The 25,299-nt window shown below is 47.2% G+C and overlaps 1 protein-coding gene across 1 annotated transcript in view; it reads left to right on the top strand.

The window, feature by feature from the left end:
• szt2 (SZT2 subunit of KICSTOR complex) overlaps positions 1 to 25,299 on the top strand; it is an 89,748-nt gene that overhangs the window by 40,864 nt on the left and 23,585 nt on the right. Inside the window, exons 45-60 of the mRNA XM_068743952.1 lie at positions 1,983 to 2,085; positions 2,372 to 2,483; positions 2,633 to 2,720; positions 4,804 to 4,922; positions 5,234 to 5,398; positions 6,677 to 6,761; positions 6,931 to 7,107; positions 7,808 to 7,999; positions 8,206 to 8,405; positions 10,932 to 11,098; positions 11,432 to 11,529; positions 11,597 to 11,729; positions 13,057 to 13,187; positions 14,941 to 14,988; positions 16,897 to 17,018; positions 17,244 to 17,429. Of these exons, the coding sequence (XP_068600053.1) occupies positions 1,983 to 2,085; positions 2,372 to 2,483; positions 2,633 to 2,720; positions 4,804 to 4,922; positions 5,234 to 5,398; positions 6,677 to 6,761; positions 6,931 to 7,107; positions 7,808 to 7,999; positions 8,206 to 8,405; positions 10,932 to 11,098; positions 11,432 to 11,529; positions 11,597 to 11,729; positions 13,057 to 13,187; positions 14,941 to 14,988; positions 16,897 to 17,018; positions 17,244 to 17,429 (2,126 nt within the window). The remainder of the gene's footprint in view (positions 1 to 1,982; positions 2,086 to 2,371; positions 2,484 to 2,632; positions 2,721 to 4,803; positions 4,923 to 5,233; positions 5,399 to 6,676; positions 6,762 to 6,930; positions 7,108 to 7,807; positions 8,000 to 8,205; positions 8,406 to 10,931; positions 11,099 to 11,431; positions 11,530 to 11,596; positions 11,730 to 13,056; positions 13,188 to 14,940; positions 14,989 to 16,896; positions 17,019 to 17,243; positions 17,430 to 25,299) is intronic.

Genomic DNA, 25,299 nt, shown 5'->3' with positions numbered 1-25,299 from the left:
CCTTTTCCTGTGAGGGCCACATAACCCCAAACATTTTCCTGTGAGGGCCACATAACCCCAAACCTTTTCCTGTGAGGGCCACATAACCTTTCCTTCTCTGATGGAGGGTGTCAGTTTTACAGGAAAGGTGTGACGATGGCGGGGGGGCCTAAACATTTACTGTTTTCCAGACAGCCACACATAACCCTTTCTTCACAGAAAAAAAGTCAGGAAATAAATAATAACACTGTTAATAAAATAAATAATAACTAAATAACCCTTTCTTCACAGAAAAAAAGTCAGGAAATAAATAATAACACTGTTAATAAAATAAATAATAACTAAATAACCCTTTCTTCACAGAAAAAAAGTCAGGAAATAAATAATAACACTGTTAATAAAATAAATAATAACACTGTTAATAAAATAAATAATAACTAAATAACCCTTTCTTCACAGAAAAAAAGTCAGGAAATAAATAATAACACTGTTAATAAAATAAATAATAACTAAATAACCCTTTCTTTGCAGAAAAAGTCAGGAAATAAATAATAACTAAATAACGCTTTCCGGGTTCATCACAGAAAAAAAGTCAGGAAATAAATAATAACACTATTAATAAAATAAATAAGAACTAAATAACCCTTTCTTCACAGAAAAAAAGTCAGGAAATAAATAATAACACTGTTAATAAAATAAATAATAACTAAATAGCCCTTTCTTTGCAGAAAAAGTCAGGAAATAAATAATAACTAAATAACCCTTTCTTCACAGAACAAAAGTCAGGAAATAAATAATAACACTGTTAATAAAATAAATAATAACTAAATAACCCTTTCTTTGCAGAAAAAGTCAGGAAATAAATAATAACACTATTAATAAAATAAATAAGAACTAAATAACCCTTTCTTCACAGAAAAAAAGTCAGGAAATAAATAATAACACTGTTAATAAAATAAATAATAACTAAATAACCCTTTCTTCACAGAAAAAGTCAGGAAATAAATAATAACTAAATAACGCTTTCCGGGTTCATCACAAAAAAAAAGTCAGGAAATAAATAATAACACTGTTAATAAAATAAATAATAACTAAATAACCCTTTCTTCACAGAAAAAGTCAGGAAATAAATAATAACACTATTAATAAAATAAATAATAAGTATATAACCCTTTCTTCACAGAAAAAGTCAGGAAATAAATAATAACACTATTAATAAAATAAATAATAACTAAATAACCCTTTCCGGGTTCGTCACAGAAACAAAGTCCATTGAACACTTTTTGCTTTTCTTCAGAATATTAATATATTCTCCTCTATCAATATTATTTTTAGGAAACAAAAGATGAAATTAATGGCCCCTCTTAAATGCACTGAATACCATTATTGATCTCCCACCGGCTACTCATGTTGCATGGAAAGGAAAATAAAAAAACAAAAACTTTTTTTTTTTGTCTGGTATTGTTCGGGGGGGGCGGGCCGTAGTTTGGGGGGTTTTAGGGGATTCAAAGTCGTCGCTGCTGTCAATTCTACCAAGCAATGTCTGGAGACACAAAACAAAAGGATCAGTTCTCGTACCGCCCCTTTGGTCACGCTGTTGACTGTCCCGGATCTGCACTGCCCTTCGAAACCAGTTCGTGCTTCTTCTTTTTGTCTTCACTCAAAATCACATTAAATGTAATTCAGAAATGGATGCGTAATACTGGTGCTCGGGTTGGGCCTGGCAGGCTGCAGGAAGCTTTATTCTCCTTTGTTCAGGTGTTTGTATTTATTGAGCAAACAATTTGTACTGTTCAAAGTTACGATTGAAATCAGTGATGTTGTGATAATTCGCCGTGTGGAACAAGGTCTATGGTTTCCCTTGTCGTTGCTGTTCATTTTCACAGTAATTAATAACTGCATTTGTTGTGTTTTGATAATGGTGATGAGGTCCTCTTTGTGGGATTAGATTAGATTATCAGAATGACCTGCTGATGATGTTTTTTCTCGTCTCCCCATGATAGCCATCCAGGCCCTGCACTCTGTGCTGAACTCTTTCATCGTGAGCAACAGGAAGAACATGTTTGTCTATCAGGAGCGCACAACCAAGTCCGTCTTCTACCTCAGGTTCGACAGACCTTCTCTGAGTGGGTTTCAGCATTGGGTTTACATCAGCAACAGCTTTTCAAACACAGGGCAACATGAGCTTTGAGGATCGTTTCCCTCAGTTTGCTGCAAAGATGAATCCGATAAAGATAGATATGTTTCAGGAAGGAAATCAAACCTGTAAAAAATGAGTTTGCAGCTATCAGCGGATGGCATTTGATGCAAATGGCAGGAACGGGAATGTTTCTGGAGTATTACCAGTTTGGTTATGAGCGCCCGAATCTGTTCCACGTGTTTATCTTCTCAGACTTTGTGAAACGTCGGTAACAGGAAAATACTCAGATGTGGATGGAACTCTCGTCGCTCGCTCGAAGAGCCTCCCTTGGAGCCAAGAGCCCTCGGTGGCCGATGATCCTACGGTAAGTGGGTTCGGGTTGTCAAACACGCTGGGCGAAGCCCAGTTCAATTCAGTTTCAATGGTTTCAAGAGTGGGTGCTCAAAATGTACTGCATTTAGTCATTGCTAATCTGGATTATTGCTGTACTAATCAGTGTGTCCTCTCCTTCAGGGGTCCTGGTCTTCTCTGGACAGCTCTAGGCCAGTTGGACAAGTAGACAGACACATCCTGCTGCTGGTGCACGGAGTGGGAAGTGCAGGTAACATCAGAGAAACACGGCGGGCTGATGAGGATGATGATGTTGATACCATGGTAACAACAGTAAGAACAAAGTCCAGGTCATCCTCGGCGTTGAACTCGTGTCCAGTCTGTGTCTCGTTGAAAGCGGGTTCATCTTAAAGTTCACACTGAACTGTAGACAGTTTGGTCATGAATCAGCCCGTGTTAAATTACCGTAAGTACATTATGCTGCGTCATGATACGGAAAATATCGGACTGGAAAGAGACAATGTCCTCTCGGTAGACATCGTGGGTGAGACGGCAGAAACTGTCGCACACTCGATTCACTTGCTCGCTGTCCGGTGTGTCGTAAAAACACAGACCAACTAGAAAGACAATCAGAGATTGCAGACCCCGCCTCCAATAGACTATTGGATCTTGTGAGACGGTAAACAGGGCTTCCGGATCAGAGGGGCCAAACCTGCTCTAGCTTGCTGCTCCGGAACGTAGTACAAGACTCCTTCTGGACTCTTTTTCCCATCATGCCATTCATGTCCCTCCCTCTTAAAGTGGCAGTTTACAGCACAGGCACGATTCCAGATGTAAAAATAATTCTAGAATCTGGATCCAGATCCGGATCAACACCATTCTCGGGGAGGTCCGAGCCACGGACAGAACCTTGCTTGTGTAGAAATTTCAAGTCGATTAGGTTACTAGTTTTTGAGTTATGCGCTCGGACAGACAAACAAACAGACAGACAAACAGACAAACGGACCCAATTGCAATACCCTCGCCTCCCCTTCGGCGAGGGTAACAAAACAGGAGACGAGTCGGACTGTCGCGAGTCGCGTAGGTAAGTCGACGGCCCCCACAAGGGGTAGCCGTGAATAGATTCACATCCCAGCGCTTTGCTGACAGTTCGTTAGTTAGGTTGACCGACCGAGGATGCGTCGTTGCCATGGTTACGTGTAAGATACATAAACCATGAGATACAGTTATGTTGGCGGTTTTAGTGTTATTTTTATAATGGAGCCGACACCAATGTTCTGTTGACTTAATGACTGAGGTGGGTCGGCAGATGGGAGCGAGCTGAGTGGTTCTATCGGAGCCCCTCCCCTCATGACGCCTCAATGAAGTGTGTTTTTAAGTGTTTCATAAATCTTTCTTTTATCAACCCCCCCCCCCCCCCCGACTTTATCATAATGGCCATCGATCCATCCGTCGTCTCGTCTACAGCTGCCGATTCTCCTTGCAGGTCTCGGGTCTGCTGTCCCAGCTGGCTCTGGGCGAGAGGCGGGGACTCCCCAGATGAGACGCCAGCTCCGAATACACAGCGCTTAGCCATTTATTTATGTGAAACGTATGCATGCAGGTAGACGTCGACTTACAACCAATGTCACCCCGAATTTAATCTAGATCGGATATGGATCGCATATTCTGTGGAGATCGTTCCAAAAATAGGGAAACAAATTGTGTTTAGCAGGATTACAGAAAAACTGCTGGATGGATCTCAATAAAAAAATCTAACTTCGATCCATCCATCCGTCCGTCTGTCCATCCATCCATCTGTCCATCCGTCTGTCCACCCGTCCGTCCGTCTGTCCATCCATCCATCCATCCGTCTGTCCACCCGTCCGTCCCTCTGTCCATCCGTCTGTCCATCCATCTGTCCGTCCATCCGTCTGTCCATCCATCCATCCGTCTGTCCACCCGTCCGTCTGTCCGTCCGTCTGTCTATCCATCCATCCGTCCGTTTGTCCGTCTGTCCGTCCGTCCCTCTGTCCATTCGTCCGTCCATCTGTCTGTCCGTCCGTCTGTCTGTCCGTCCATCCATCCGTCCGTCCATCCATCCGTCCATCCATCCATCCATCCATCCGTCTGTCCATCCGTCCGTCTGTCCGTCCATCCATCCATCCATCCATCCGTCTGTCCACCCGTCCGTCCGTCCGTCCATCCGTCCATCTGGCAACAGTCTTAGCAGGGATTTCCAGACGTCTGTCCAGCGGCTTTGTGACGGGAGTGTGCATCAACGTAACCATGGCGATGTGGCGAGGCCTCCTAACACCTGCGTGATGTCGGCGCTGTGAAGCACTGAAAGCTTTCTCTCTGCGCTCGTTGTCCAGGCCCCGAGATCACCGATGAGCTGGTGAAAGTGCTGCGTAAGCGGCTGGATGAAAGCACCCTGGACATGATCACCGTCATGCTGGTCCGGAACTGCAAGCTCACGCCAGCCGACGTGGAGGTAGGTGGAGCCGCTCTGCTGCTGGGCCCAGGGGGACCGGCGTGGGTCCAGGGGGACCGGCGTGGGTCCAGGGGGACCGGCGTGGGTCCAGGGGGTCCAGCGTGGGTCCAGGGGGACCGGCGTGGGTCCAGGGGGACCGGCGTGGGTCCAGGGGGTCCAGCGTGGGTCCAGGGGGACCGGCGTGGGTCCAGGGGGACCGGCGTGGGTCCAGGGGGTCCGGCGTGGGTCCAGGGGGTCCGGCGTGGGTCCAGGGGGACCGGCGTGGGTCCAGGGGTCCGTGACGGGTTCAGAATGTTCACACGTCTGCTCAGTTCATCCAGCCATCGGGATCTCCTGCCACGGCGCTCATGAGCTTCAGCCTGCCCCGGGACTGCCTTCCCTGGCTCCCTGCTGTGGCTCACTACCTGAAGCAGAACCTCCTCGTCTTCCTCCACGTGCCCAAGTACACGGACAGCAATACAGCACACCACTTCAAGGTACACTGCATTCACTCTGTCACATCCATGGTAGTGCTTCAAGGTACACTGCATTCACTCTGTCACATTCATGGTAGTGCTTCAAGGTACACTGCATTCACTCTGTCACATCCATGATGGTGCTGTCACGCCATTCAGACATGAATTCATCTAGTTCATCCCCTGATGGCTCCCAGCTTTGCTGTGATTCATGTATTCATTGTTTAATTCATGAAGCAGTGAGTGAAACGCTCCTGATGGCTCCCAGCTTTGCTGTGATTCATGTATTCATTGTTTAATTCATGAAGCAGTGAGTGAAACGCTCCTGATGGCTTCCAGCTTTGCTGTGATTCATGTATTCATTGTTTAATTCATGAAGCAGTGAGTGAAACGCTCCTGATGGCTCCCAGCTTTGCTGTGATTCATGTATTCATTGTTTAATTCATGAAGCAGTGAGTGAAACGCTCCTGATGGCTTCCAGCTTTGCTGTGATTCATGTATTCATTGTTTAATTCATGAAGCAGTGAGTGAAACGCTCCTGATGGCTCCCAGCTTTGCTGTGATTCATGTATTCATTGTTTAATTCATGAAGCAGTGAGTGAAACGCTCCTGATGGCTTCCAGCTTTGCTGTGATTCATGTATTCATTGTTTAATTCATGAAGCAGTGAGTGAAACGCTCCTGATGGCTCCCAGCTTTGCTGTAATTCATGTATTCATTGTTTAATTCATGAAGCAGTGAGTGAAACGCTCCTGATGGCTCCCAGCTTTGCTGTGATTCATGTATTCATTGTTTAATTCATGAAGCAGTGAGTGAAACGCCCCTGATGGCTCCCAGCTTTGCTGTGATTCATGTATTCATTGTTTAATTCATGAAGCAGTGAGTGAAACGCTCCTGATGGCTTCCAGCTTTGCTGTGATTCATGTATTCATTGTTTAATTCATGAAGCAGTGAGTGAAACGCCCCTGATGGCTCCCAGCTTTGCTGTGATTCATGTATTCATTGTTTAATTCATGAAGCAGTGAGTGAAATGCTCCCGATGGCTCCCAGCTTTGCTGTGATTCATGTATTCATTGTTTAATTCATGAAGCAGTGAGTGAAATGCTCCCGATGGCTCCCAGCTTTGCTGTGATTCATGTATTCATTGTTTAATTCATGAAGCAGTGAGTGAAACGCTCCTGATGGCTCCCAGCTTTGCTGTGATTCATGTATTCATTGTTTAATTCATGAAGCAGTGAGTGAAATGCTCCCGATGGCTCCCAGCTTTGCTGTAATTCATGTATTCATTTTCTGCCTGCAGCATTACTTTCATCTGAAAAGTGACGTGGCCGATGGTGACATCTTCCTCTACAATAAGCCTGGGGGGCAGGGCACGGGGGGCAAAGGTAAACCTTCAGGCTCTTCCTCACGAGTCTCGCGTTTGACGATGTAAAGACGTTCTTTGGTGATCCGAGGGTTAACGAGAGGAAAGCAGGAGATTTGATCAAGCTGAAAGTGGATTCAGCTCATGGGCTCTGTTAACCGTGGCTAATGGAGTTCGTGCTGTTCTGTCAGGTGTCTCGTGCATCACCCTCTCCTTCGTGGACAGCCGTGGGCGCCCCCTGCAGGTCCGAGGCCAGGACTACAGACTACACAGAGCAGAGAATTGCAGTTTCCCGCTTCATCCAGATTATTTTGATGAGCTGACCACTGTGGCTAAAGTGAACACCATCGATGTCATTCCAGGGACAGGTAACAGCAGTACTAGTACTTACAGTACTAGTAGTATTACAGTGAAGTCATTCCTCTGGAAAAGAAGTACACGTATCCATGCCTCGGTTACCAATTGTAAAATCTGCATTCAATTCAGTCACCAAAAATCACAGTCATAAAGGGGTCCGATATGAACCGTGTTCTGGATCTGATCCAATGGGGAAAGAAGAAGATCGCTCCAGCCTTTCGTTGTGTTTCTTTATGTGTTTGTTACGCTGAGCTAGATGCTCACTTCCAGGACTAGGTTGGATATTTACAGTCGTCCCTCGCTGCAACGCGGTTCTCGTTCCATTTCACTGTCACGGATTCATGTTTTCCGCTCTATCGCTGGATTCTGGGGGATTTATCTGGTACGAGCGGCTCAGAAGAGGAAAGGTTCATCTACAGAAAGCAACAGATAAATGTTTATGTTCCCATTATTTTATTACTTCATTGATAAATAAATATGGCGTAGCTACTTGGCGGTCTTTCACCTGTGGCGGGGCCCTGGGGCGGGACACCCGCGATGCACCAGGGACGACTTCACCTTTGATGTTTAATGATGATTTATTTATTGTGACCCAAGATATTCGGATGAACTATTAGCCAGCTAGCTGCAGAATCCGAGGTTGTTGATTTACACGTGTTAGCATCCTTCTGTTATTGCCGGGGCTAAGCCAGAACTCTTGTCTTCTGACAGAACCACAGCTGTTTGTGCAGTTTCACATCTGGGAACAAGGCAACGTCAGTCCCTTACAGCTGAGTGACAGACTGCAGGGGGCGCTGCGCCATGCCCTGTGTGACGTTTTGATGGAGCGAAGAGTCTTACCAAATCCTCTGTGTCTGGCATCGCTCTGCCCAGCAGTCAAAGCCCAGAGCGACGATGCTAAAGGTGAGTGTGTGTCCTAAAGCGATCCCTGACTGTTTAGACAATTCGGTCTAAAAACACAACCGTATACCTCTACTACGTACCGTATTTTCCGCACTATAAGGCGCACCTAAAAGCCTATAATTTTCTCAAAACTTGACCCTGCGCCTTATAGTGAGGTGCGCCTTTTATATGGTTGAGTATATTATCCATCTGAAACGTGTCTTCAGGGCTCCTGGTTCCTGCGCCTCAGATGAAAGACGTGAAGGACAGCGCTCGGCAGCGCGGTGGCTCACGGGTCTCCAAGGCTGGACCTTCTGCCATCAGCTTGACCCAAGCTATGGGCAACAACCCCATGACGGGCAGCAGCATCCCAGAATCCACCACGCCGAGCAACAAGAGCAGCCGCCGCAGCTTCTGGGACATCCTGGTCAGTCCTTTGACAGGGGGACTCTTGTGTAGTCCAACCGCTGCATGCGTCAACGTTCAAGACCTTGCTCGTAGACATATTGGACAACATGGAGTTAATTAAATAGTTGTAATAAGATGAGATAAACTTTATCGATCCCTCATTGGGGAAAGTTCAGCGTCACAGCAGCTCAAAAAGACAATATGAAAATACAATCCTTCTATTGTCCATTATATTATCCAGACTCTGTACAACTAAAATGCAGGAACAATATACATTTTAGGACGGTGTAAACGGTGTAAACCGGAAACGCACCAGCCATGCTTCCCGGTGCCCGGTGCCCGGTTCCCGGTGCGGTGGAACTAAAGGCCTATGGAAGCGCTCCTCCTCAAGTCTGTCACTGAAGGAGCTACTTAAGGCCCCCACAGTGTGATGCAGAGGGTGGGAGGAGCTTTTGCAGAGCCCTCCTCTCCCCCACCATCTCGATGGGGTCCAGGGGGGCGGCCGCAGACTGAGCCGGTTTTGTCCCGTTCAGAACAACCCCCTCCCCAACATGAGACCACCGATGCCACCGGTGTCAGAGAAAGTCCTCGGTGTGTGTCCTCATCGGGTATAAAGGTCACCGACCCTTCTTACCGTGTTTGTCCAGTCCAGTTTGTTATTATCGAGGTACTTGCATGTCCTCACTCGCTCAATATCAAGTCCCTGGATGTCCACCGGCGCAGTGTTGGGGGGGGTCTCTTGAGAGTCCACCACCATCTCCTGTGTCTTGCTGCCGTACGTCTCTGATATTCCTGTTGTGCTCAACAGGATCTCCCTTTCCATACTTTATCTTCTCCTGGGTCGTCCTCTAGCCCTGTTCCCTTCTACCAATATAGTCCCTGTCTCTCCTCTGGACATGTCCAAACCATCAAAGTCTGGTCTCCAAAACGTCTAACCTTCACTGTCCCTCTTATTGTCTCATTTCTAATCCTGTCCAACCCGGACACTCCCAAGGAGAACCTCAGCATCTTCATCTCCTCTTCTAGCTCCGCCTCCTGTCTCTTCCTCAGAGACACTGTCTCTAAGCCGTCCATCATGGCTGTCCTCACCACTGTCTCTAAGCCGTCCATCATGGCTGTCCTCACCAGTGTCTCTAAGCCGTCCATCATGGCTGTCCTCACCACTGTCTCTAAGCCGTCCATCATGTCTGTCCTCACCACTGTCTCTAAGCCGTCCATCATGGCTGTCCTCACCACTGTCTCTGAGCCATCCATCATGGCTGTCCTCACCACTGTCTCTAAGCCGTCCATCATGGCTGTCCTCACCAGTGTCTCTAAGCCGTCCATCATGGCTGTCCTCACCACTGTCTCTAAGCCGTCCATCATGTCTGTCCTCACCACTGTCTCTAAGCCGTCCATCATGGCTGTCCTCACCACTGTCTCTGAGCCATCCATCATGTCTGTTTTCACCACTGTCTCTGAGCCGTCCATCATGGCTGTCCTCACCAGTGTCTCTAAGCCGTCCATCATGGCTGTCCTCACCACTGTCTCTAAGCCGTCCATCATGTCTGTCCTCACCACTGTCTCTAAGCCGTCCATCATGGCTGTCCTCACCACTGTCTCTGAGCCATCCATCATGTCTGTCCTCACCACTGTCTCTGAGCCGTCCATCATGGCTGTCCTCACCACTGTCTCTAAGCCGTCCATCGTGGCTGTCCTCACCACTGTCTCTAAGCCGTCCACCGTGGCTGTCCTCACCACTGTCTCTGAGCCGTCCATCATGGCTGTCCTCACCACTGTCTCTGAGCCATCCATCATGTCTGTCCTCACCACTGTCTCTGAGCCGTCCATCATGGCTGTCCTCACCACTGTCTCTAAGCCGTCCATCGTGGCTGTCCTCACCACTGTCTCTAAGCCGTCCACCGTGGCTGTCCTCACCACTGTCTCTGAGCCGTCCATCATGGCTGTCCTCACCACTGTCTCTAAGCCGTCCATCGTGGCTGTCCTCACCACTGTCTCTAAGCCGTCCACCATGGCTGTCCTCACCACTGTCTCTGAGCCGTCCATCATGGCTGTCCTCACCACTGTCTTGTAGACCTGTCCCTTCGTCCTATCACAGAGCACACCTGATACTCTCCTCCCCCCGTTCCAGCCTGCCTGCACACGATTCTTCACCTCCTTTCCACATTCTCTCCATCACTCTGCTCTGTTGACCCGAGGTACCTGGAGTCCTCTCCCTTCTTTACGTCTATTCCTTGTAGCTTCACTGTCCCCCTGGGAGCGTCTCACTAACCCGGGCCTCGACCGATCCGCTATGACTCTTATTTAAGGTGATTTGCATGTTGAATCTTGGGCTAATATTTACGCCGGATGTCGTTCCTGCTGCAAGTCTCTGCATTTCTCCGGCCTCGGGACCGGCTCAAGGGAGAAACTGCCAATGCTACGTTAGCGCCTGCTAACCGCACTACCTGTGCAACCCATGAGGCTGCATTAATGTTGCTTCTGTGTTCTGAACTTAAAATGTATCCTGCATGTGTTATTGACATAAATGTTCCCTTCTGAGCAGAGTAAGCCAGACTCATCAGAACTCGGGAGTCCAAAGACGACAGACGACATCGTACAAGAAAAAGGAGAGGAGGGTCGAGCAGCACGTCGACGACACAAGACGGAGAACGTGAAGCAGCACTGGAGCCACGAGAGAGCGGTGGCTGCGGAGCAGGAGCAGGCCCAGAGGTAGGATGGGCCTGAAAGCAGCTGCACAACATCAGTGCATTGAAAGATGTTCATATTCTACAGACATCTTTCAAAGGTTTGCACATATTTGGCCAATAAAAATCGTTCAGCTTTCATCAGAAAGAAGAAGAAGAAAGCTCAGTCTCCTTCAGCAGCTATAAAAGTATTTTGTAAAGATGACTCCTGTCCTCATTCACAGACGTGCTGCTGTTTTTGTGGTCTCAGCATCTGATCTAGAGGCTGCTGTCAGCGTCGATGAAAGCTCAGCTCGATGGGAGCGGCGAGGCCTGTACATTTGTCCTGATGCAGTATTTCCCCATTCTCTCCGTACAGAAGGCAAATGTCTCAGTTGGAGGAGGGAGACGTGGGCATTCTCCACTCCATCTACCAGCGGGCTTACCAGCCGTGGATTTCTTTTATGTCTGAACTTGGTAAGTATTATTGGATGATCCCAGATTTCCTCTGAGAAGCCAAACCCGACGTCCTCTCTCTCTGCAGGCTGTCCCTCCGTCCAGCATTGCACCGCGGACGTTGCCTCATGCTTCCTCATCCCTTCCATCTTGGTAGAGATTGTTAACTTGGTCAGCTCGTTGGCCAGCGATACGACAGTGAAGGCGTTTAAGAAAACAAGGTGACTCATTTTGATGGGTTACATTTGTACGCGTACTGTTTGTGTGATGTTTATTGTTTATTTTGTAACAGCCATATTGAACCAAGACTGGCATCAGTTGTTTGGCAGTTTTCAAATCCGTGAACATCAATCAAGCAGCATTTTCAATAGCCAGCAAGACCTACATAAGCTCTGATGCAGCTTTACAAACAATTTCTGTCACGAAATACTGCTTGGCAAAATGTATTTGTATTTGTGACCTCACATAGAAAATAATGAAACATGCTGAGCTAAAACGCTACATAACCAGCAGCATTATTGTCCTACGACTCCTGGACTGTCTTCTTGTCCCATGAGGGGTCGCCACAGCAACCCTACGTTCTCCACTTCACCCTGTCCTTTGCATCGTCCTCCCCAACACCAGCCACTCTCACGTCCTCCCTCACTACGTCCATGTCTCTTCTCCTGGGTCGTCCTCTGGTCCTGTCCTTTGCATCGTCCTCCCCAACACCAGCCACTCTCATGTCCTCCCTCACTACGTCCATGTCTCTTCTCCTGGGTCGTCCTCTAGTCCTGTCCTTTGCATCGTCCTCCCCAACACCAGCCACTCTCATGTCCTCCCTCACTACGTCCATGTCTCTTCTCCTGGGTCGTCCTCTAGCCCTGTCCTTTGCATCGTCCTCCCCAACACCAGCCACTCTCATGTCCTCCCTCACTACGTCCATGTCTCTTCTCCTGGGTTGTCCTCTAGTCCTGTCCTTTGCATCGTCCTCCCCAACACCAGCCACTCTCATGTCCTCCCTCACTACGTCCATGTCTCTTCTCCTGGGTCGTCCTCTGGTCCTGTCCTTTGCATCGTCCTCCCCAACACCAGCCACTCTCATGTCCTCCCTCACTACGTCCATGTCTCTTCTCCTGGGTTGTCCTCTAGTCCTGTCCTTTGCATCGTCCTCCCCAACACCAGCCACTCTCATGTCCTCCCTCACTACGTCCATGTCTCTTCTCCTGGGTCGTCCTCTGGTCCTGTCCTTTGCATCGTCCTCCCCAACACCAGCCACTCTCATGTCCTCCTAACTTGTCAAATAACATTTGAACGGTTTCCATGGTTTTAACCTTAACCTTAACATTAACCTTAAATCATAATAAGCTGACATTTCACTTGATTTTGCATCTCAAACCAGTGTCACTGAGAGATTTTTTATTGTATTTATTTAGTCGTTCTCTTGCCTGACAAGTAAATCATAGCAGAGTGTTAAAGATTAGAGCTTTAAGTACATTAACATATTTTATGGTTTCCTTCTGTTAAATATTCAATAACTATGGTTTCTCTTTAATTCAAACTTTCTAGCTGCCCTGCATCTGGAGAAATATTTGTACCATTACCCCTTCTCCACAACCTCAACCAGCCTCCAGATCCTTCAAGGAGCTTCATTCTGATTGGCCGGAACTTCCACCAGTGGCAGTGCAGCACAGAGCAGGGTAATGGCTCAGAACAACTGAATCTTATTATTCCACGGTGTTTGTGTGGGCCTGTGCTTTCCAGTCAGCTCACCTGAAGAATGCTCCTCCTTTCAGTTAAGATCGTTACAGACAAAGCCCAGCCCGTCTGCGGTGCCTGAGATATGGGACCTCGCAACTGTGATGGAAAGGGAAATATGACCTTCAAGGGCATAGGGTGATGTTCAAGAACAGACAGAAGACAAGATTCTTGTATTTCAGTCGGTTCGTCTTGCGTATCTCAAATTGAAAGGGGAGCCAGAGGGCCTCATTTCAGTATTCCAGAGGGCCTCGTTTCAGTATTCCAGAGGGCCTCGTTTCAGTATTCCAGAGGGCCTCGTTTCAGTATTCCAGAGGGCCTCGTTTCAGTATTCCAGAGGGCCTCGTTTCAGTATTCCAGAGGGCCTCGTTTCAGTATTCCAGAGGGCCTCGTTTCAGCATTCCAGAGGGCCTCGTTTCAGCATTCCAGAGGGCCTCGTTTCAGTATTCCAGAGGGCCTTGTTTCAGCATTCCAGAGGGCCTTGTTTCAGCATTCCAGAGGGCCTCGTTTCAGTATTCCAGAGGGCCTCGTTTCAGTATTCCAGAGGGCCTTGTTTCAGTATTCCAGAGGGCCTCGTTTCAGTATTCCAGAGGGCCTCGTTTCAGTATTCCAGAGGGCCTTGTTTCAGTATTCCAGAGGGCATCGTTTCAGTATTCCCCATCTACGGTACAAAGTAAATGAACGCGTGTCCAACTCCTGTCCAAAGTCAGGTGCAAGGTGTGTCATGGGCATAGCATAATGTGAGGTCTGCATTTCATCTCCCATGTACTAGCTGGACTCTGCCCCCCCCCCCCAATCCCCTACATTTAAGCATGTGAGCAAATGTATTGATTTTTACTTCGATGAGGGAACAGGCCTCCATTTAGACCGTCTCTCGCCGCTCTGCCCGGGTTGAACATCGGGTGTCGGCCCGCTTCGGTAGCGCTGGACCCTTCAGCTCCCTGATTTCACCGTGATCATCGTCATCATCGCTCTGAATAACAGGAACCGTGACCCCTACCCTCCAGTGTTAGCTCCGTATACTTATCAGATTGCTCCCGTCATTTTCCCTCCTTCTCGATGTTCCTGTTTCGTCTTTCTTATTACATTGTAATATGTGCCTATCATCCACTCAAAAGCAGCAATGCTGCCCCCAACAGGGCTGGAGGCCCTCATTACCGCATAGGAGAGGTCTGATATTCACTGAGGACATGCACAGAACCTTCCTCTTACCTCCAACCCCCCCCCTCGCAAAACAAACGGTCTGGCCGCATATATACGCGACAGATAGAATGAGTTAACTTACCTGGTTGAATTAAAAAAAGAAGTATTGGAGAGATGCTTCAGTGGAGGGTAAACCACGCAAGGGAGCAACTTCTCGGGTTCGGTGCCTTGCTCAAAGTCAGCACCCGGGAGGCAAACTGGCTCCTACCCGACCACCAGTCCACACGCCACGCTTCTCGGACCATGCTGGTCTCGAGCTGCCACCCCCCCCTGTCTGAACCTTTGGGCCAGGCCTGTGGAAGCGGTTTTACTTTAGTCAGGATTACTTGTTACCTCCGCAGCTGCTCTTGGAGTCCGTGCTTCTCTGTGATGCTAGCAGCTACATAAAATAGCTCTTATTTTGCAAGTGTTTGCTTCCGTCACTGTGTGTTGAGCTGTGTGTTTCACTGTCCCCCCCGCCTTGCTGTTTGCACCATCTCTGTTTGCCCACAGAAGACCGTTCTGATGAGGAAAACACCCCAGTGCTAAATAGGTTCACACGTAAGTTGGCCTTTCAGCTTAACATATTGATGCTGATGGGATGTTTCAAATGGTTTTTGTAATAGAAATGTGGATGTAGTATGTTTGGACAACACAGCTAGGACTGCTTAAATGTTGCTTTTCAACTTGTAGCCAATTCAAATGGCTTTCATTTTGATTCAAGACCTAAAGCAAAGACAGCTTTTTTGGTAAATCAAGGACACGCAAAACGGTTTGGATTTTTGCGTAGTAAATTAAAGAATTGTTTTGCTTTCTTTAACCAGGCAAGGCAGATTAAGAACATATTCTTATTTGCAATGGTGGTCTGGCAAACCTCTTGAAAGAGAGCGGAGAAGAGGGTTATAAACGAAGCAGAAATCAACCTGCAGCAACAGTCGCCATAGCAACCCTCACAAAGGGGCCTTAATGTACATTTTTCATGATAGTTCTTGTCGGACCCGTTTATGACTGTGATTTTTGGTGAGTGGATTGAATGTCTAACAAGGTACTGGAAATATACCTGTATTATAGGCTATACCAGGGCCCCCAAACTACGGCCCGCCCATTTTCAGGGGGCAGATCACCCTTTCGAGCAGCCAAACTAAAATCAAGACTGCACCTTCCCCGCTGCCACATTCCACACCCACCCACCCACACTCCTCCGCCCTCCAAGAAGGTTTGGTCCGAAAAATACCAAAATTCCAGCGACAAAAATACAGGAGCACTCTAAATTTCACTTGAATAAACTTGTTGACACTGAATGGTACACAAGATCGCGTTGTCAGAAAGGAAGAAGGTAGGATGGATGATTTGGAACACCAAACGTACCTGGCAAACAAAGAACATTACGATGCTGACAAATCTTCTGGTTGACCAGCAAAGATTAGTGACCGTGTTAAAATCAAATAAAAAATAAAATAACAAATCCAAAAGCAAAGGTGAAAGATTGGGGTCTCGAAAAACACCCTCAAACAGTAAACGGGTTTCTAAATCATTCTGATTTAATCAGCTCTGTTCAAACCCCACACTAATAGAAAAACAAAAGTGATTGAATTGACGCTTCTACTGTTACAAACTGTACACTACATTACATGTAGCTGTTGCCATGACTTCAACAACTTGGTGTCTGAAGTCTTCCAGCAACAAATGCAATGAGCGTTCTTTGCAGGGGGGCTGGACTGGGGCAGGTGAAGAAGGCAGCATAGAGCTGCTGCAGTGAGAGGAGGTCACACCCTCGATTAGACTCAGAAACCACCTAACAAATCACAGCAGATGTTAGAATACTTTAAGTGATAACAAATTCAGATGATGCATTGGTAAATTCAGTTTTTGACAGAGGCTCAGTCTCTGAAGTGAAATTATTTCTGCCATTATGAGCCTTATCATGCCCATTTGGCAGGTAAAGTGCTTTTGACATTTCAATTCAATTCAATTCAGTTTTATTTATAAAGCGCCAGATCACAACATAAAGTCATCTCAAGGCACTTTACAGGATTAGCAGGGAAAGACCTGCAGGGAAACACAGAACCCAACTTGACCCACAAGAGCAACGGAGGCAAGGAAAAACTTCCCTTTAACGGGCAGAAACCTTGGACAGAACCTAAGACTCATGGTGGACGGCCATCTGTCTGGCCGGCTGGGGGGGGGGGGAAGAGAGAGAGAGACCGAGAGACCGCCCCCCCCCCCCGGGTTGGGGGGCGGTTGGAGTTTCAATGACCCTCGCTATCACTTAAAGCTCTCTGTCACCCACTAAATTAAATATTTGGAACTCCCCAACGGCAGTTTAGAACTGAAGAGAGGTGAAATGTCTTCAAGCTTTACCTACAAGTCCAGTTGACTTTATTCAACAGAGAAAGGGCTTCTTGCCCGGGGGGGTCTGTCTGACTGACTGATTGATTATTTGACTGAGATCCTGTTGGTTTTTCCAAGCTCATAAAGGCTTCCAGCGTTTTGAGGCTCTGGAGCGGAGCGATGGCTTCAGTCCCAGCAAGGCCGGGGTGGGAGCGGCCCCCCGCCAGAGGTTCCTTTTTATCAGTGTCCTGGACAAAAAGGTGACTATTAGGAATATTCATTGTTGTATTATTCATTATATTAATTAAAAACGATTAAATTTAACTTGTATTAATGGCTGATGTAATTGCAGTCTTGTGTCAGCATTCAGATACTGATTTGTTCAGGTTCGGACTCTTTCTCTGAACCCAATGATCCCCTTTTTAGTTTGCAGGCATCTTTTGGGTGACTCACCTTGAATCGCATTGTCACCATCATTCCAATAGGTGACTCTGTACAGCTATAACTGGTCTGCGGACCTGGGCATCTCCCTCAATCGTGAATTGATCCGCCTTGTAAAGTGGCAGAATGCGAGAGCTCATGTTGTCCAGTGCCTGCTGAACCAGAAGATGGGCCTCTACCATCACTACTGCTTCTCGGACGCACCCGTCCAAGAACTTGACTCCAAACAGGTAAAACCGGAATTCCCTCTGATCTGCTTAAACCTGCTCGTTGGTCTTTAAGTCACGTTTCCATGCGCTCTGATCAGCTTCACACAATTTTAATCGCCCTTTTTGGTTTTCCATTGGGTAAAAGTACCAGGAACCTGTTACCTTTTATTGGTATTACTGCTATTAAGGTTGCAAAAACACAAACAGATGCTGTGAAAAACACTGAATGTTCCAGTACGTACGTTTCTAGGCACATTGAACTTTTATTTAAATGTACTCACTTATGAAAACAGGTTTCGTATTTGTACCCACGTCTGAATGTTTCCAGTAGTGGGACTTTTAGCATTACAAAAGGTCAGTACTTGTTGCCATTGAAATAAAATACTTGCTAAGGGGGCCTCTCATAATATACTATGAGCTACTTTTCAAAATTTCAAACCATAATGATTATAGGTGTTTAGGATAACTAATACTTTATTGAACAAACTTACCCAAATGTTCCTCTCAGCAGCCACCATCTCATGCACAGTACTATGTAGAGTACTATGTACAGTAGTCCCTCGATATAATGCGGTTCATCTTCCGTGACCTCGCTGCTTCGCGGAGTTTTTAATGCAATTTTGCATGTTTTTTTCTGCACTTGAACGCGCATTGAACGTGTTCTGCGTCTTGATTGGTTGAGGGACTGTACTGTGCCACTGTCAATCAATCTCCTCGTGTCTCCTGTACAGTACAGAATGCGCTCAACTAGCCAAATTGACATCAGCAGCGTGACTGATGTAGAGTACTGTACTGTGTACTGTGTACTGTATACTATACAGTGTACAGTATTTGCGAGACCCACAATGCCGACGAAACGTTCTGCGCTGACAAAGGCACCTGTGGTCGCATCCAAAAGGCAGAGGAAGACGCGAACCATCGCACAGAAAGTTGTGCTTCTGGACATGCTAAAGGAAGGTAAACGTTACGCGGCTGTAGGGCGCCATTACGGAATGAACGAGTCTTCGGTTCGTTACATAAAAAGGAGGAAGATAACACAAGGACGACAGCAGCAATACGTTTTAACAAGGAAGCAGAAAGGGTTGTAACTGCCCGTAACAAGAACATCGTGAGGACGGAGTCTGCTTTAGCTTTGTGGATCAGTGACTGCAGGAAAAAGAACGTTACGCTGGACCAACATCGTCCGCACAAAAGCTTCAAAGCGGCACAGCGGAGCGGTCGGAGGAACTGTGAAATACACGAGTCGCTATTAATAACTTCTCATGTGTTCAACCGCGTAGGTTGATCATTAAAATTAAATTTGTTATTTCTAAAAGCTATCATATTTATTAATAGGAAAATGTTTACTGTACTGTATATTTTTATTTCTCAAAAAAATGTTTAGTTTCATCGACATGTAACTAAACATTTGTTTGAGAAATAAAAATATACAGTACAGTTTCCGTTGAAAGAAACAAGACCACAAGGGCTGTTTTGAAATGCTCCTCTTAGACAGGATGTTTTACTGTATTTGTACTGTAATACATGCTACTGTTTGACGGTACTTGTCTTGTACTCAACATTCTATCAAATAAATATATTCATCATCATCAGTGCTGAAAACAGGTTCTGATCTTTGGTTTCATTCTATAATACTGAAACAATCTATTTAGATTAATGCCTGACTGTTAAACGTGTATAAAGTGTGTGGTGAGGGGTTTTACAGCCTGAAAACATTTAGGTACATGTATAATAATTGTAAAAAAATAAAAATTACTACATTGCAGATTTCACTTATTGCGGGTTATTTTTAGAACGTAACCCCCGCGGAAAGTATCCAATAATAGGAGTTATGCACGGTTGGTTTTTTGCCTGTTTACGAGGTGTTTTTATGACAATCTGGACCTCCTGCAATAAGAGTACAGTGGTACCTCAGCTTACGAATTTAATCCGTTCCGGGACTAAGCTCGTAACGTGAAAATATCGTAAGTAGAGACGCATTTTGAATGTAAATGCAGTAATCCGTTCCAAGCCCCGCAAAAGTATGATATTTTTTTATTGAAACATAAAAGCACATCAGAACATGAAACAAACGCATGTTAAAATTAGATTACCGCACAATAAACATAAAACGAGAGGCACATCATGTAAAAAATCCAAAGAATAAAGAAAATAATAAAAATCTTATTTTACCGTTTAGCTGTTATTTTTTGTCCTCTGTGTTTATTGGTCCTTTGCGGTGTTTCCTCCGTCGCGTTTCTTAAGTACTGATCCAATGACGTCTGCTTTTGCCGGCTTTTGGCAATCTGTCGGAAATGTCCGAGGCAGACGTCATCATAGTGAGCAATAGCCCGACTTGTCAACACTTTCTCCGGGTGATTCTTTTCCACAAAGTCCGAGACTTCATGGAATTTCGCTAAAATGTCTTTAATTTGGGCTGTAGGAATGATGGCTGCGTCCTCCTCCTCCTCGTCTCTGAACTGCTCCTGCACAGCGGTGTGTTGCATCGCCTCCAATTCCTGCAGCTCCTTCGTGGACAGCTCCTCGTTGTGCTCCTGAATCAGCTCGTTGATGTCCTCCTCATCCACCTCAAGACCCATGCCCTGTCCCAGCGAAATAATTTGGTCAACTTCACTGTCCACCTCGAGCCCCTCAACATGTCGTGGGGCAACTGCATCAGGCCACAGCTTTGTCCAAGCTGCATTAAGGCTACGTGTGGTCACCTCCTGCCAGGCCATGTCGATCATCTTGAGGCAAACAACAATGTCGAAGTGCCCCTTCCAAAACTCACGAAGAGTAAGCTGGGTGTTTTCAGTGATGTCAAAACATCTCCTGAACAGGTGTTCTGTGTAGAGTTTTTTGAAGTTAGCAATGACTTGCTGGTCCATGGGCTGGAGGATAGAGGTGGTGTTAGGTGGGAGGTACAGCACCTTAATAAACGAAAACTCCTCCAGGGTATCATCTTCAAGGCCGGGCGGGTGGACAGGGGCATTATCAAGAATGAGGAGGCACTTGTAGGGGAGATTGTTCTCCTCTAGGTACCCCTTAACAGCAGGGCCAAAAACCAAATTAACCCATTCAACAAAATATTGTCGGGTGACCCAGGCCTTGGCATTTGCCCTCCATAGCACATTACGTTTTTCTTTTATTATTTTGTGAGCCTTGAATGCTCTGGGATTTTCAGAGTGGTACACCAGCAGGGGCTTGATCTTGCAGTCCCCGCTGGCATTGGCGCAAAGGGCGAGCGTGAGGCGGTCCTTCATGGGCTTGTGGCCCGGCATTTTCTTCTCCTCCATTGTGATGAAGGTGCGGCGTGGCATCTTCTTCCAAAAAAGGCCCGTCTCATCACAATTAAAAACTTGCTGTGCACCGTAGTCTTCGTCGATCATCAATTGTGTGAATTTTTGCACAAATTCGGCGGCCGCTTCGTGGTCGGCGCTGGATGCCTCGCCATGGCGCACAACAGAGTGAAGTCCAGTCCTCCTTTTAAACTTCTCGAACCACCCACGCGATGCCTTAAACTCCGGGTGTGGTCCTTGTGCCGAATTTCCTTCGCCTGTGTCCTCCTTCGCTATGTCGGTAAAAATGGCGATTGCTTTTGCGCAAATTATGGCCTCCGTCACTGTGTCACCCGCGATCTCTTTGTCTTTTATCCACATGAGTAGCAACCTCTCCATCTCGTCGTTCACTGCTGACCGCCTCTTGGAAATTACAGAGAGGCCTTTGGAAGGAACCGTAGCTTTTAGGGCTTCCTTTTGTTTTATTATCGTGCTGATCGTTGATGTATTACGACCATATTCTTTTGCGAGATCGCTCAAACGCATCCCCTTTTCGTACCGTTCTAGTATCTCTTTCTTTGTTTCTATGGCCAGAAAAAGTCTCTTCCTCTTCTTTTCTCCTGTTTTGGGGTCCATTGCGAATAACGTGGGTTCTCTCTCTCTCTCGCTGCATACACACGAACACGTAGCATGCCGGGATACACGTAGCATGCCGGGATACACGCATACGCAATGGGTTGCCGGGCAGATTTTAGGCGATAGCCAATGGCAGAGCAGCTACAAGTTTGTTTACGTTCGGGGAACTCTGGGAGCGGCGAATAGCGCTATTCGCCGCTCCCAGAGTTCACCTCGTATCCTGAAACGCTTCCGTAACAAGAGGCAATATTTTCCCATTCAGAAACCTCGTAACCTGAAAATATCGGATGTAGGGACATTCGTAAGTCGAGGTACCACTGTAGTCCGAGTAGTAAATCAAGAAGAGCAAAACAGTACAGTATAACTGAAGAAGCCTCTTGGATGAGAGTGGAAACGTCTTCATCATTTAATGTAAAATAAATGTAACTACTCCTTAACATGCTGTTAAATAACTATTTGTTTTTTTATTTAATTATTTAACAGCTCCATATGTAGCCGACTACATGTGGAGCTGTCCAGTGCTGATCCTGAGCTCCATATGTAGCTGGGATCAACATGTCAGCACATGCTGGAAAAAACAAAAAGGTTCAAATAACTTTCAATAGTCACCTCCAGTTTTACAAACACAGGATATGGTGTTATTACCCAAAGTGCACTGGACTCTGCACGGCAGGGGCATCCTCATCCCTGAGCCAAACTTGTCTGACTGCATACCGGAATGGGACTGGATGTTACAATCCTTTTCACCTTGCTAAATGGGTAGGGATTATAGTCATCACAGGGCAGGATAGAAGGGGCTAAGGGTTTCATTGGGGTCATCAGGTGGGCACCCTCCATCATAGGTGTTTCACTGAACAGGCCCACGACACCTCAAGAGGGCTCAGCAGCAACACCTGGCGTCCCGGGTGTGCCCCCCTCTGCCTTAACCCCTTCTATACCCCCTGATGTTGTCTCTGTCATTTTGGAGCCCAGCTGTTGTCTCTTCTCCTGATCCAGAGCCACTGGCTTGCTCGTTCAGCAGCACTGGACAGGGCTTTGATGATTTGCCGTTGGGCCTGGCCCCGGATTCCCATGCCCCTGAGGAGACTAGTAGCAGTCCTGCCCACAAAGCCTCTGCAGCCCACTTCTACAGGGAGGACTGTGGTCTTCCAGCCCCGTTGTTCAGCATCCGCTGCCAGCTCAGCATACCGAAGCTTCTTCCGCTCAAAGGCCTCGCCTATATTATCCTCCCATGGCACTGTGAGCTCTATGATGTAAACACTTCGAATTGAGGTAGACCACAACACAAGATCTGGCCTGAGGTTGGTTGTGGCGATCTCCACTGGAAAGCAGAGTCTCTGCTCCAGATCAACAAGGAGCCTCCAGTCCCGTGCTGCTCCCATCTGTCCTACCTCTGATTTTGGAATACATCTCTTTTGTTGTTTCTCCCCTTCACGGACAAAATGTCCTGATGATGTAAGATGGGAGGAAAGGGGGGGCAGGGCATTGACGACCATTCTTCTACTCTCCAGTGCAGCTGCTAGACACTTCAGGACTTGATTGTGCCTCCAGGTGTAACGGCCTTGTGTAAGGCTTGTCTTGCAGCCAACTAGAATGTGCTTCAAGTTTGCTGGAGATGGACAGAGGGGGCATGTAGGATCTTCTCCGTACCATTGGTTGAGGTTCTGTGGTGATGGTAGCACATCATATGTCGCTCGCAGGATGAAGCTGGTTCGATAAGCTTCCATGTCCCACATCTCTCTCCAAGAGAGCTTGCGCTTCTCGACATCTTCCCAACGCATCCATTGACCTTGCTTTCCTTGTGAGACAGCCTTTGCACACCTTGCAGCCTGCTCCTCTCGACGAACCTCCTCAACCACCAGCCCACGTCGCTGAGCTGGAGATGCCTTGCACCAGGATGGTTTACTCTCCTCTAGGCCAATGCCTCCTCTTCCCATTTGCACGTGGCCAACAATATCCCGGTGCTTAAGGGCTGATTTAGCCTGGTGTATAGCTACAGTTGGAGTCCACTTCCTCCCAGTTGCAATTGCAGGAGCGGTTTGAGCTACACAGGGGTCTCGAGAATCTGTCAGCATCATCTCCAGCCTGACTTTGCTGCTCTTGTATTCCTCTGTGAGGCTACATAGAGGAAGCTCCAGGATGCCTCTACCATACAGTGCTATGTTGGTAAGGCACCTGGGAAGCCCAAGCCATTTCCTGGCAAAAGAGCTGATGACCCTCTCCAGCTTCTCAACCTTCGAGCATGGTACCTCATAAATGGTCAGAGGCCACATCAGCCGAGGTATGAGACCAAACTGAAGACACCAAAGCTTCAGCCTGCCAGGGAGCATGGTCCTGTTAATGCTCTGAAGACCGCTGATGGCATCCCGTCTAAGCTGCTCCACTTGAACCATATCCTTAAGGGTTGCATCGTACCAACGCCCGAGGCTCTTGATTGGCTTCTCTAACACAGTTGGTATGGGCTCCTCGCCGATGTTAAAGCGCTGGTCTGATAGCTTCCCTTTCACCACAGATAAGCTCCTGGACTTGCTCGGTTTAAACCTCATCCGGGCCCATTCGATGTTCTCCTGCAACTTCCTCAGCAGCCTTCTTGTGCATGGAATGGTTGAAGTTAGAGTTGTCATATCATCCATGTATGCCCTAATGGGCGGGAGGCGCAAGCCTGGTTTTAGCCGCTCTCCTCCCACCACCCATCGAGATGCACGGATAATGACTTCCATGGCCATGGTGAAGACGAGTGGGGAAATGGTGCATCCTGCCATGATGCCCACCTCCAGATGCTGCCAAGCTGTGGTGTACTCTGCTGTTGACAGGCATATCTGCACATCTCGGAAGTAGGCCCTGACGAGGGCAGTGATAGCATCTGGAACTTGAAAATAGCTAAATGCCGACCATAAGATGTTGTGTGGAACCGAGCCAAAGGCATTGGCCAAATCAAGGAAAACAACATGGAGGTCTCTTCCATCCCTTTTTGCAGCCTGGACTTGGTGCCATATCATGCTCAGGTGCTCCATGCACCCGGGAAAGCCTGGCATCCCCGCTTTCTGCACAGATGTGTCAATAAAGTTGTTCACTTCCAGATAGTTAGTCAGCCTGTGAGCCACTACACTGAAGAAGATTTTACCCTCTACATTCAGGAGACTGATTTGGCGGAACTGGCTAATATCCGTAGAGTCCTTTTCCTTTGGGATCAGGATGCTCCCTGCCCTTCGCCAGGCTGTTGGTATCGTCTGCTTCAGCCATACCAGCCTCATCAGTCGCCATAGGAAACGCAGGACATCTGGTGCATACTTATAGAGTTTGTATGGCACCCCGTTGAGCCCTGGGGAGGATGCTGCTCTTGCTCGGCGTACAGTTCTTTCTACTTCACTCCACTTGGGAGGGCTGACGTCTAGCTGATGTTTTGGAGGATGTAACGGTGGCATGTCATGTGGTAGTGAGACCTGTTCATGTCGGCGGCTGTCGGAGTATATATGTGATAGGTGGGCTTCGAGGTCTTCCCTTGTTGTTTGGAGGCTTCCATTTTTCTCCTTCGTGAACAGACCCTTTACAAACTTGAAAGGGTCTTTGAAGAAGTTAGCTCTTGCCAATTCCTTCTTTCTACGCCTCTTTCTCAGGTTTTCAGCTCTCCTCAGTACTGATAGCCGGTTCTTAATTTCTGCCTGCAGCACGTTTATGCCCTCCTTCTCTTCCTCTGTGGTTTTCCTCCACTGTTTCTTCAGCTGCCTTCTTTCTTTGACCAGTTGAATTATTTCCTGCTGTCTCCTGGATTGAATAGGGATGGATGGTGTTTTCTTCCTTTTGCTTGCAGCTCCGAAGCGTTCAGCTCCGTAGTTGTAAATGAGCTCTCCCATTCTATCCAGTTTCTTCACTGCATTTCCACGAAGCTGCTCCAACAGCAATATGAGGTCTGTGTTGACTGTTTCCCATACCTTTTTATCACAGGATTTTGGCCAGTTAATGGGTGACTTCCGCTCCTGGGTCTTCGTTTCTGTTGC

The sequence above is a fragment of the Brachionichthys hirsutus genome, chromosome 9 (assembly GCF_040956055.1).
Source record: "Brachionichthys hirsutus isolate HB-005 chromosome 9, CSIRO-AGI_Bhir_v1, whole genome shotgun sequence".
Lineage (NCBI taxonomy): Eukaryota > Metazoa > Chordata > Actinopteri > Lophiiformes > Brachionichthyidae > Brachionichthys > Brachionichthys hirsutus.
The sequence above is the reverse complement of the archived record's forward strand: the minus strand, read 5'-3'. Positions and strand labels throughout refer to the sequence as shown.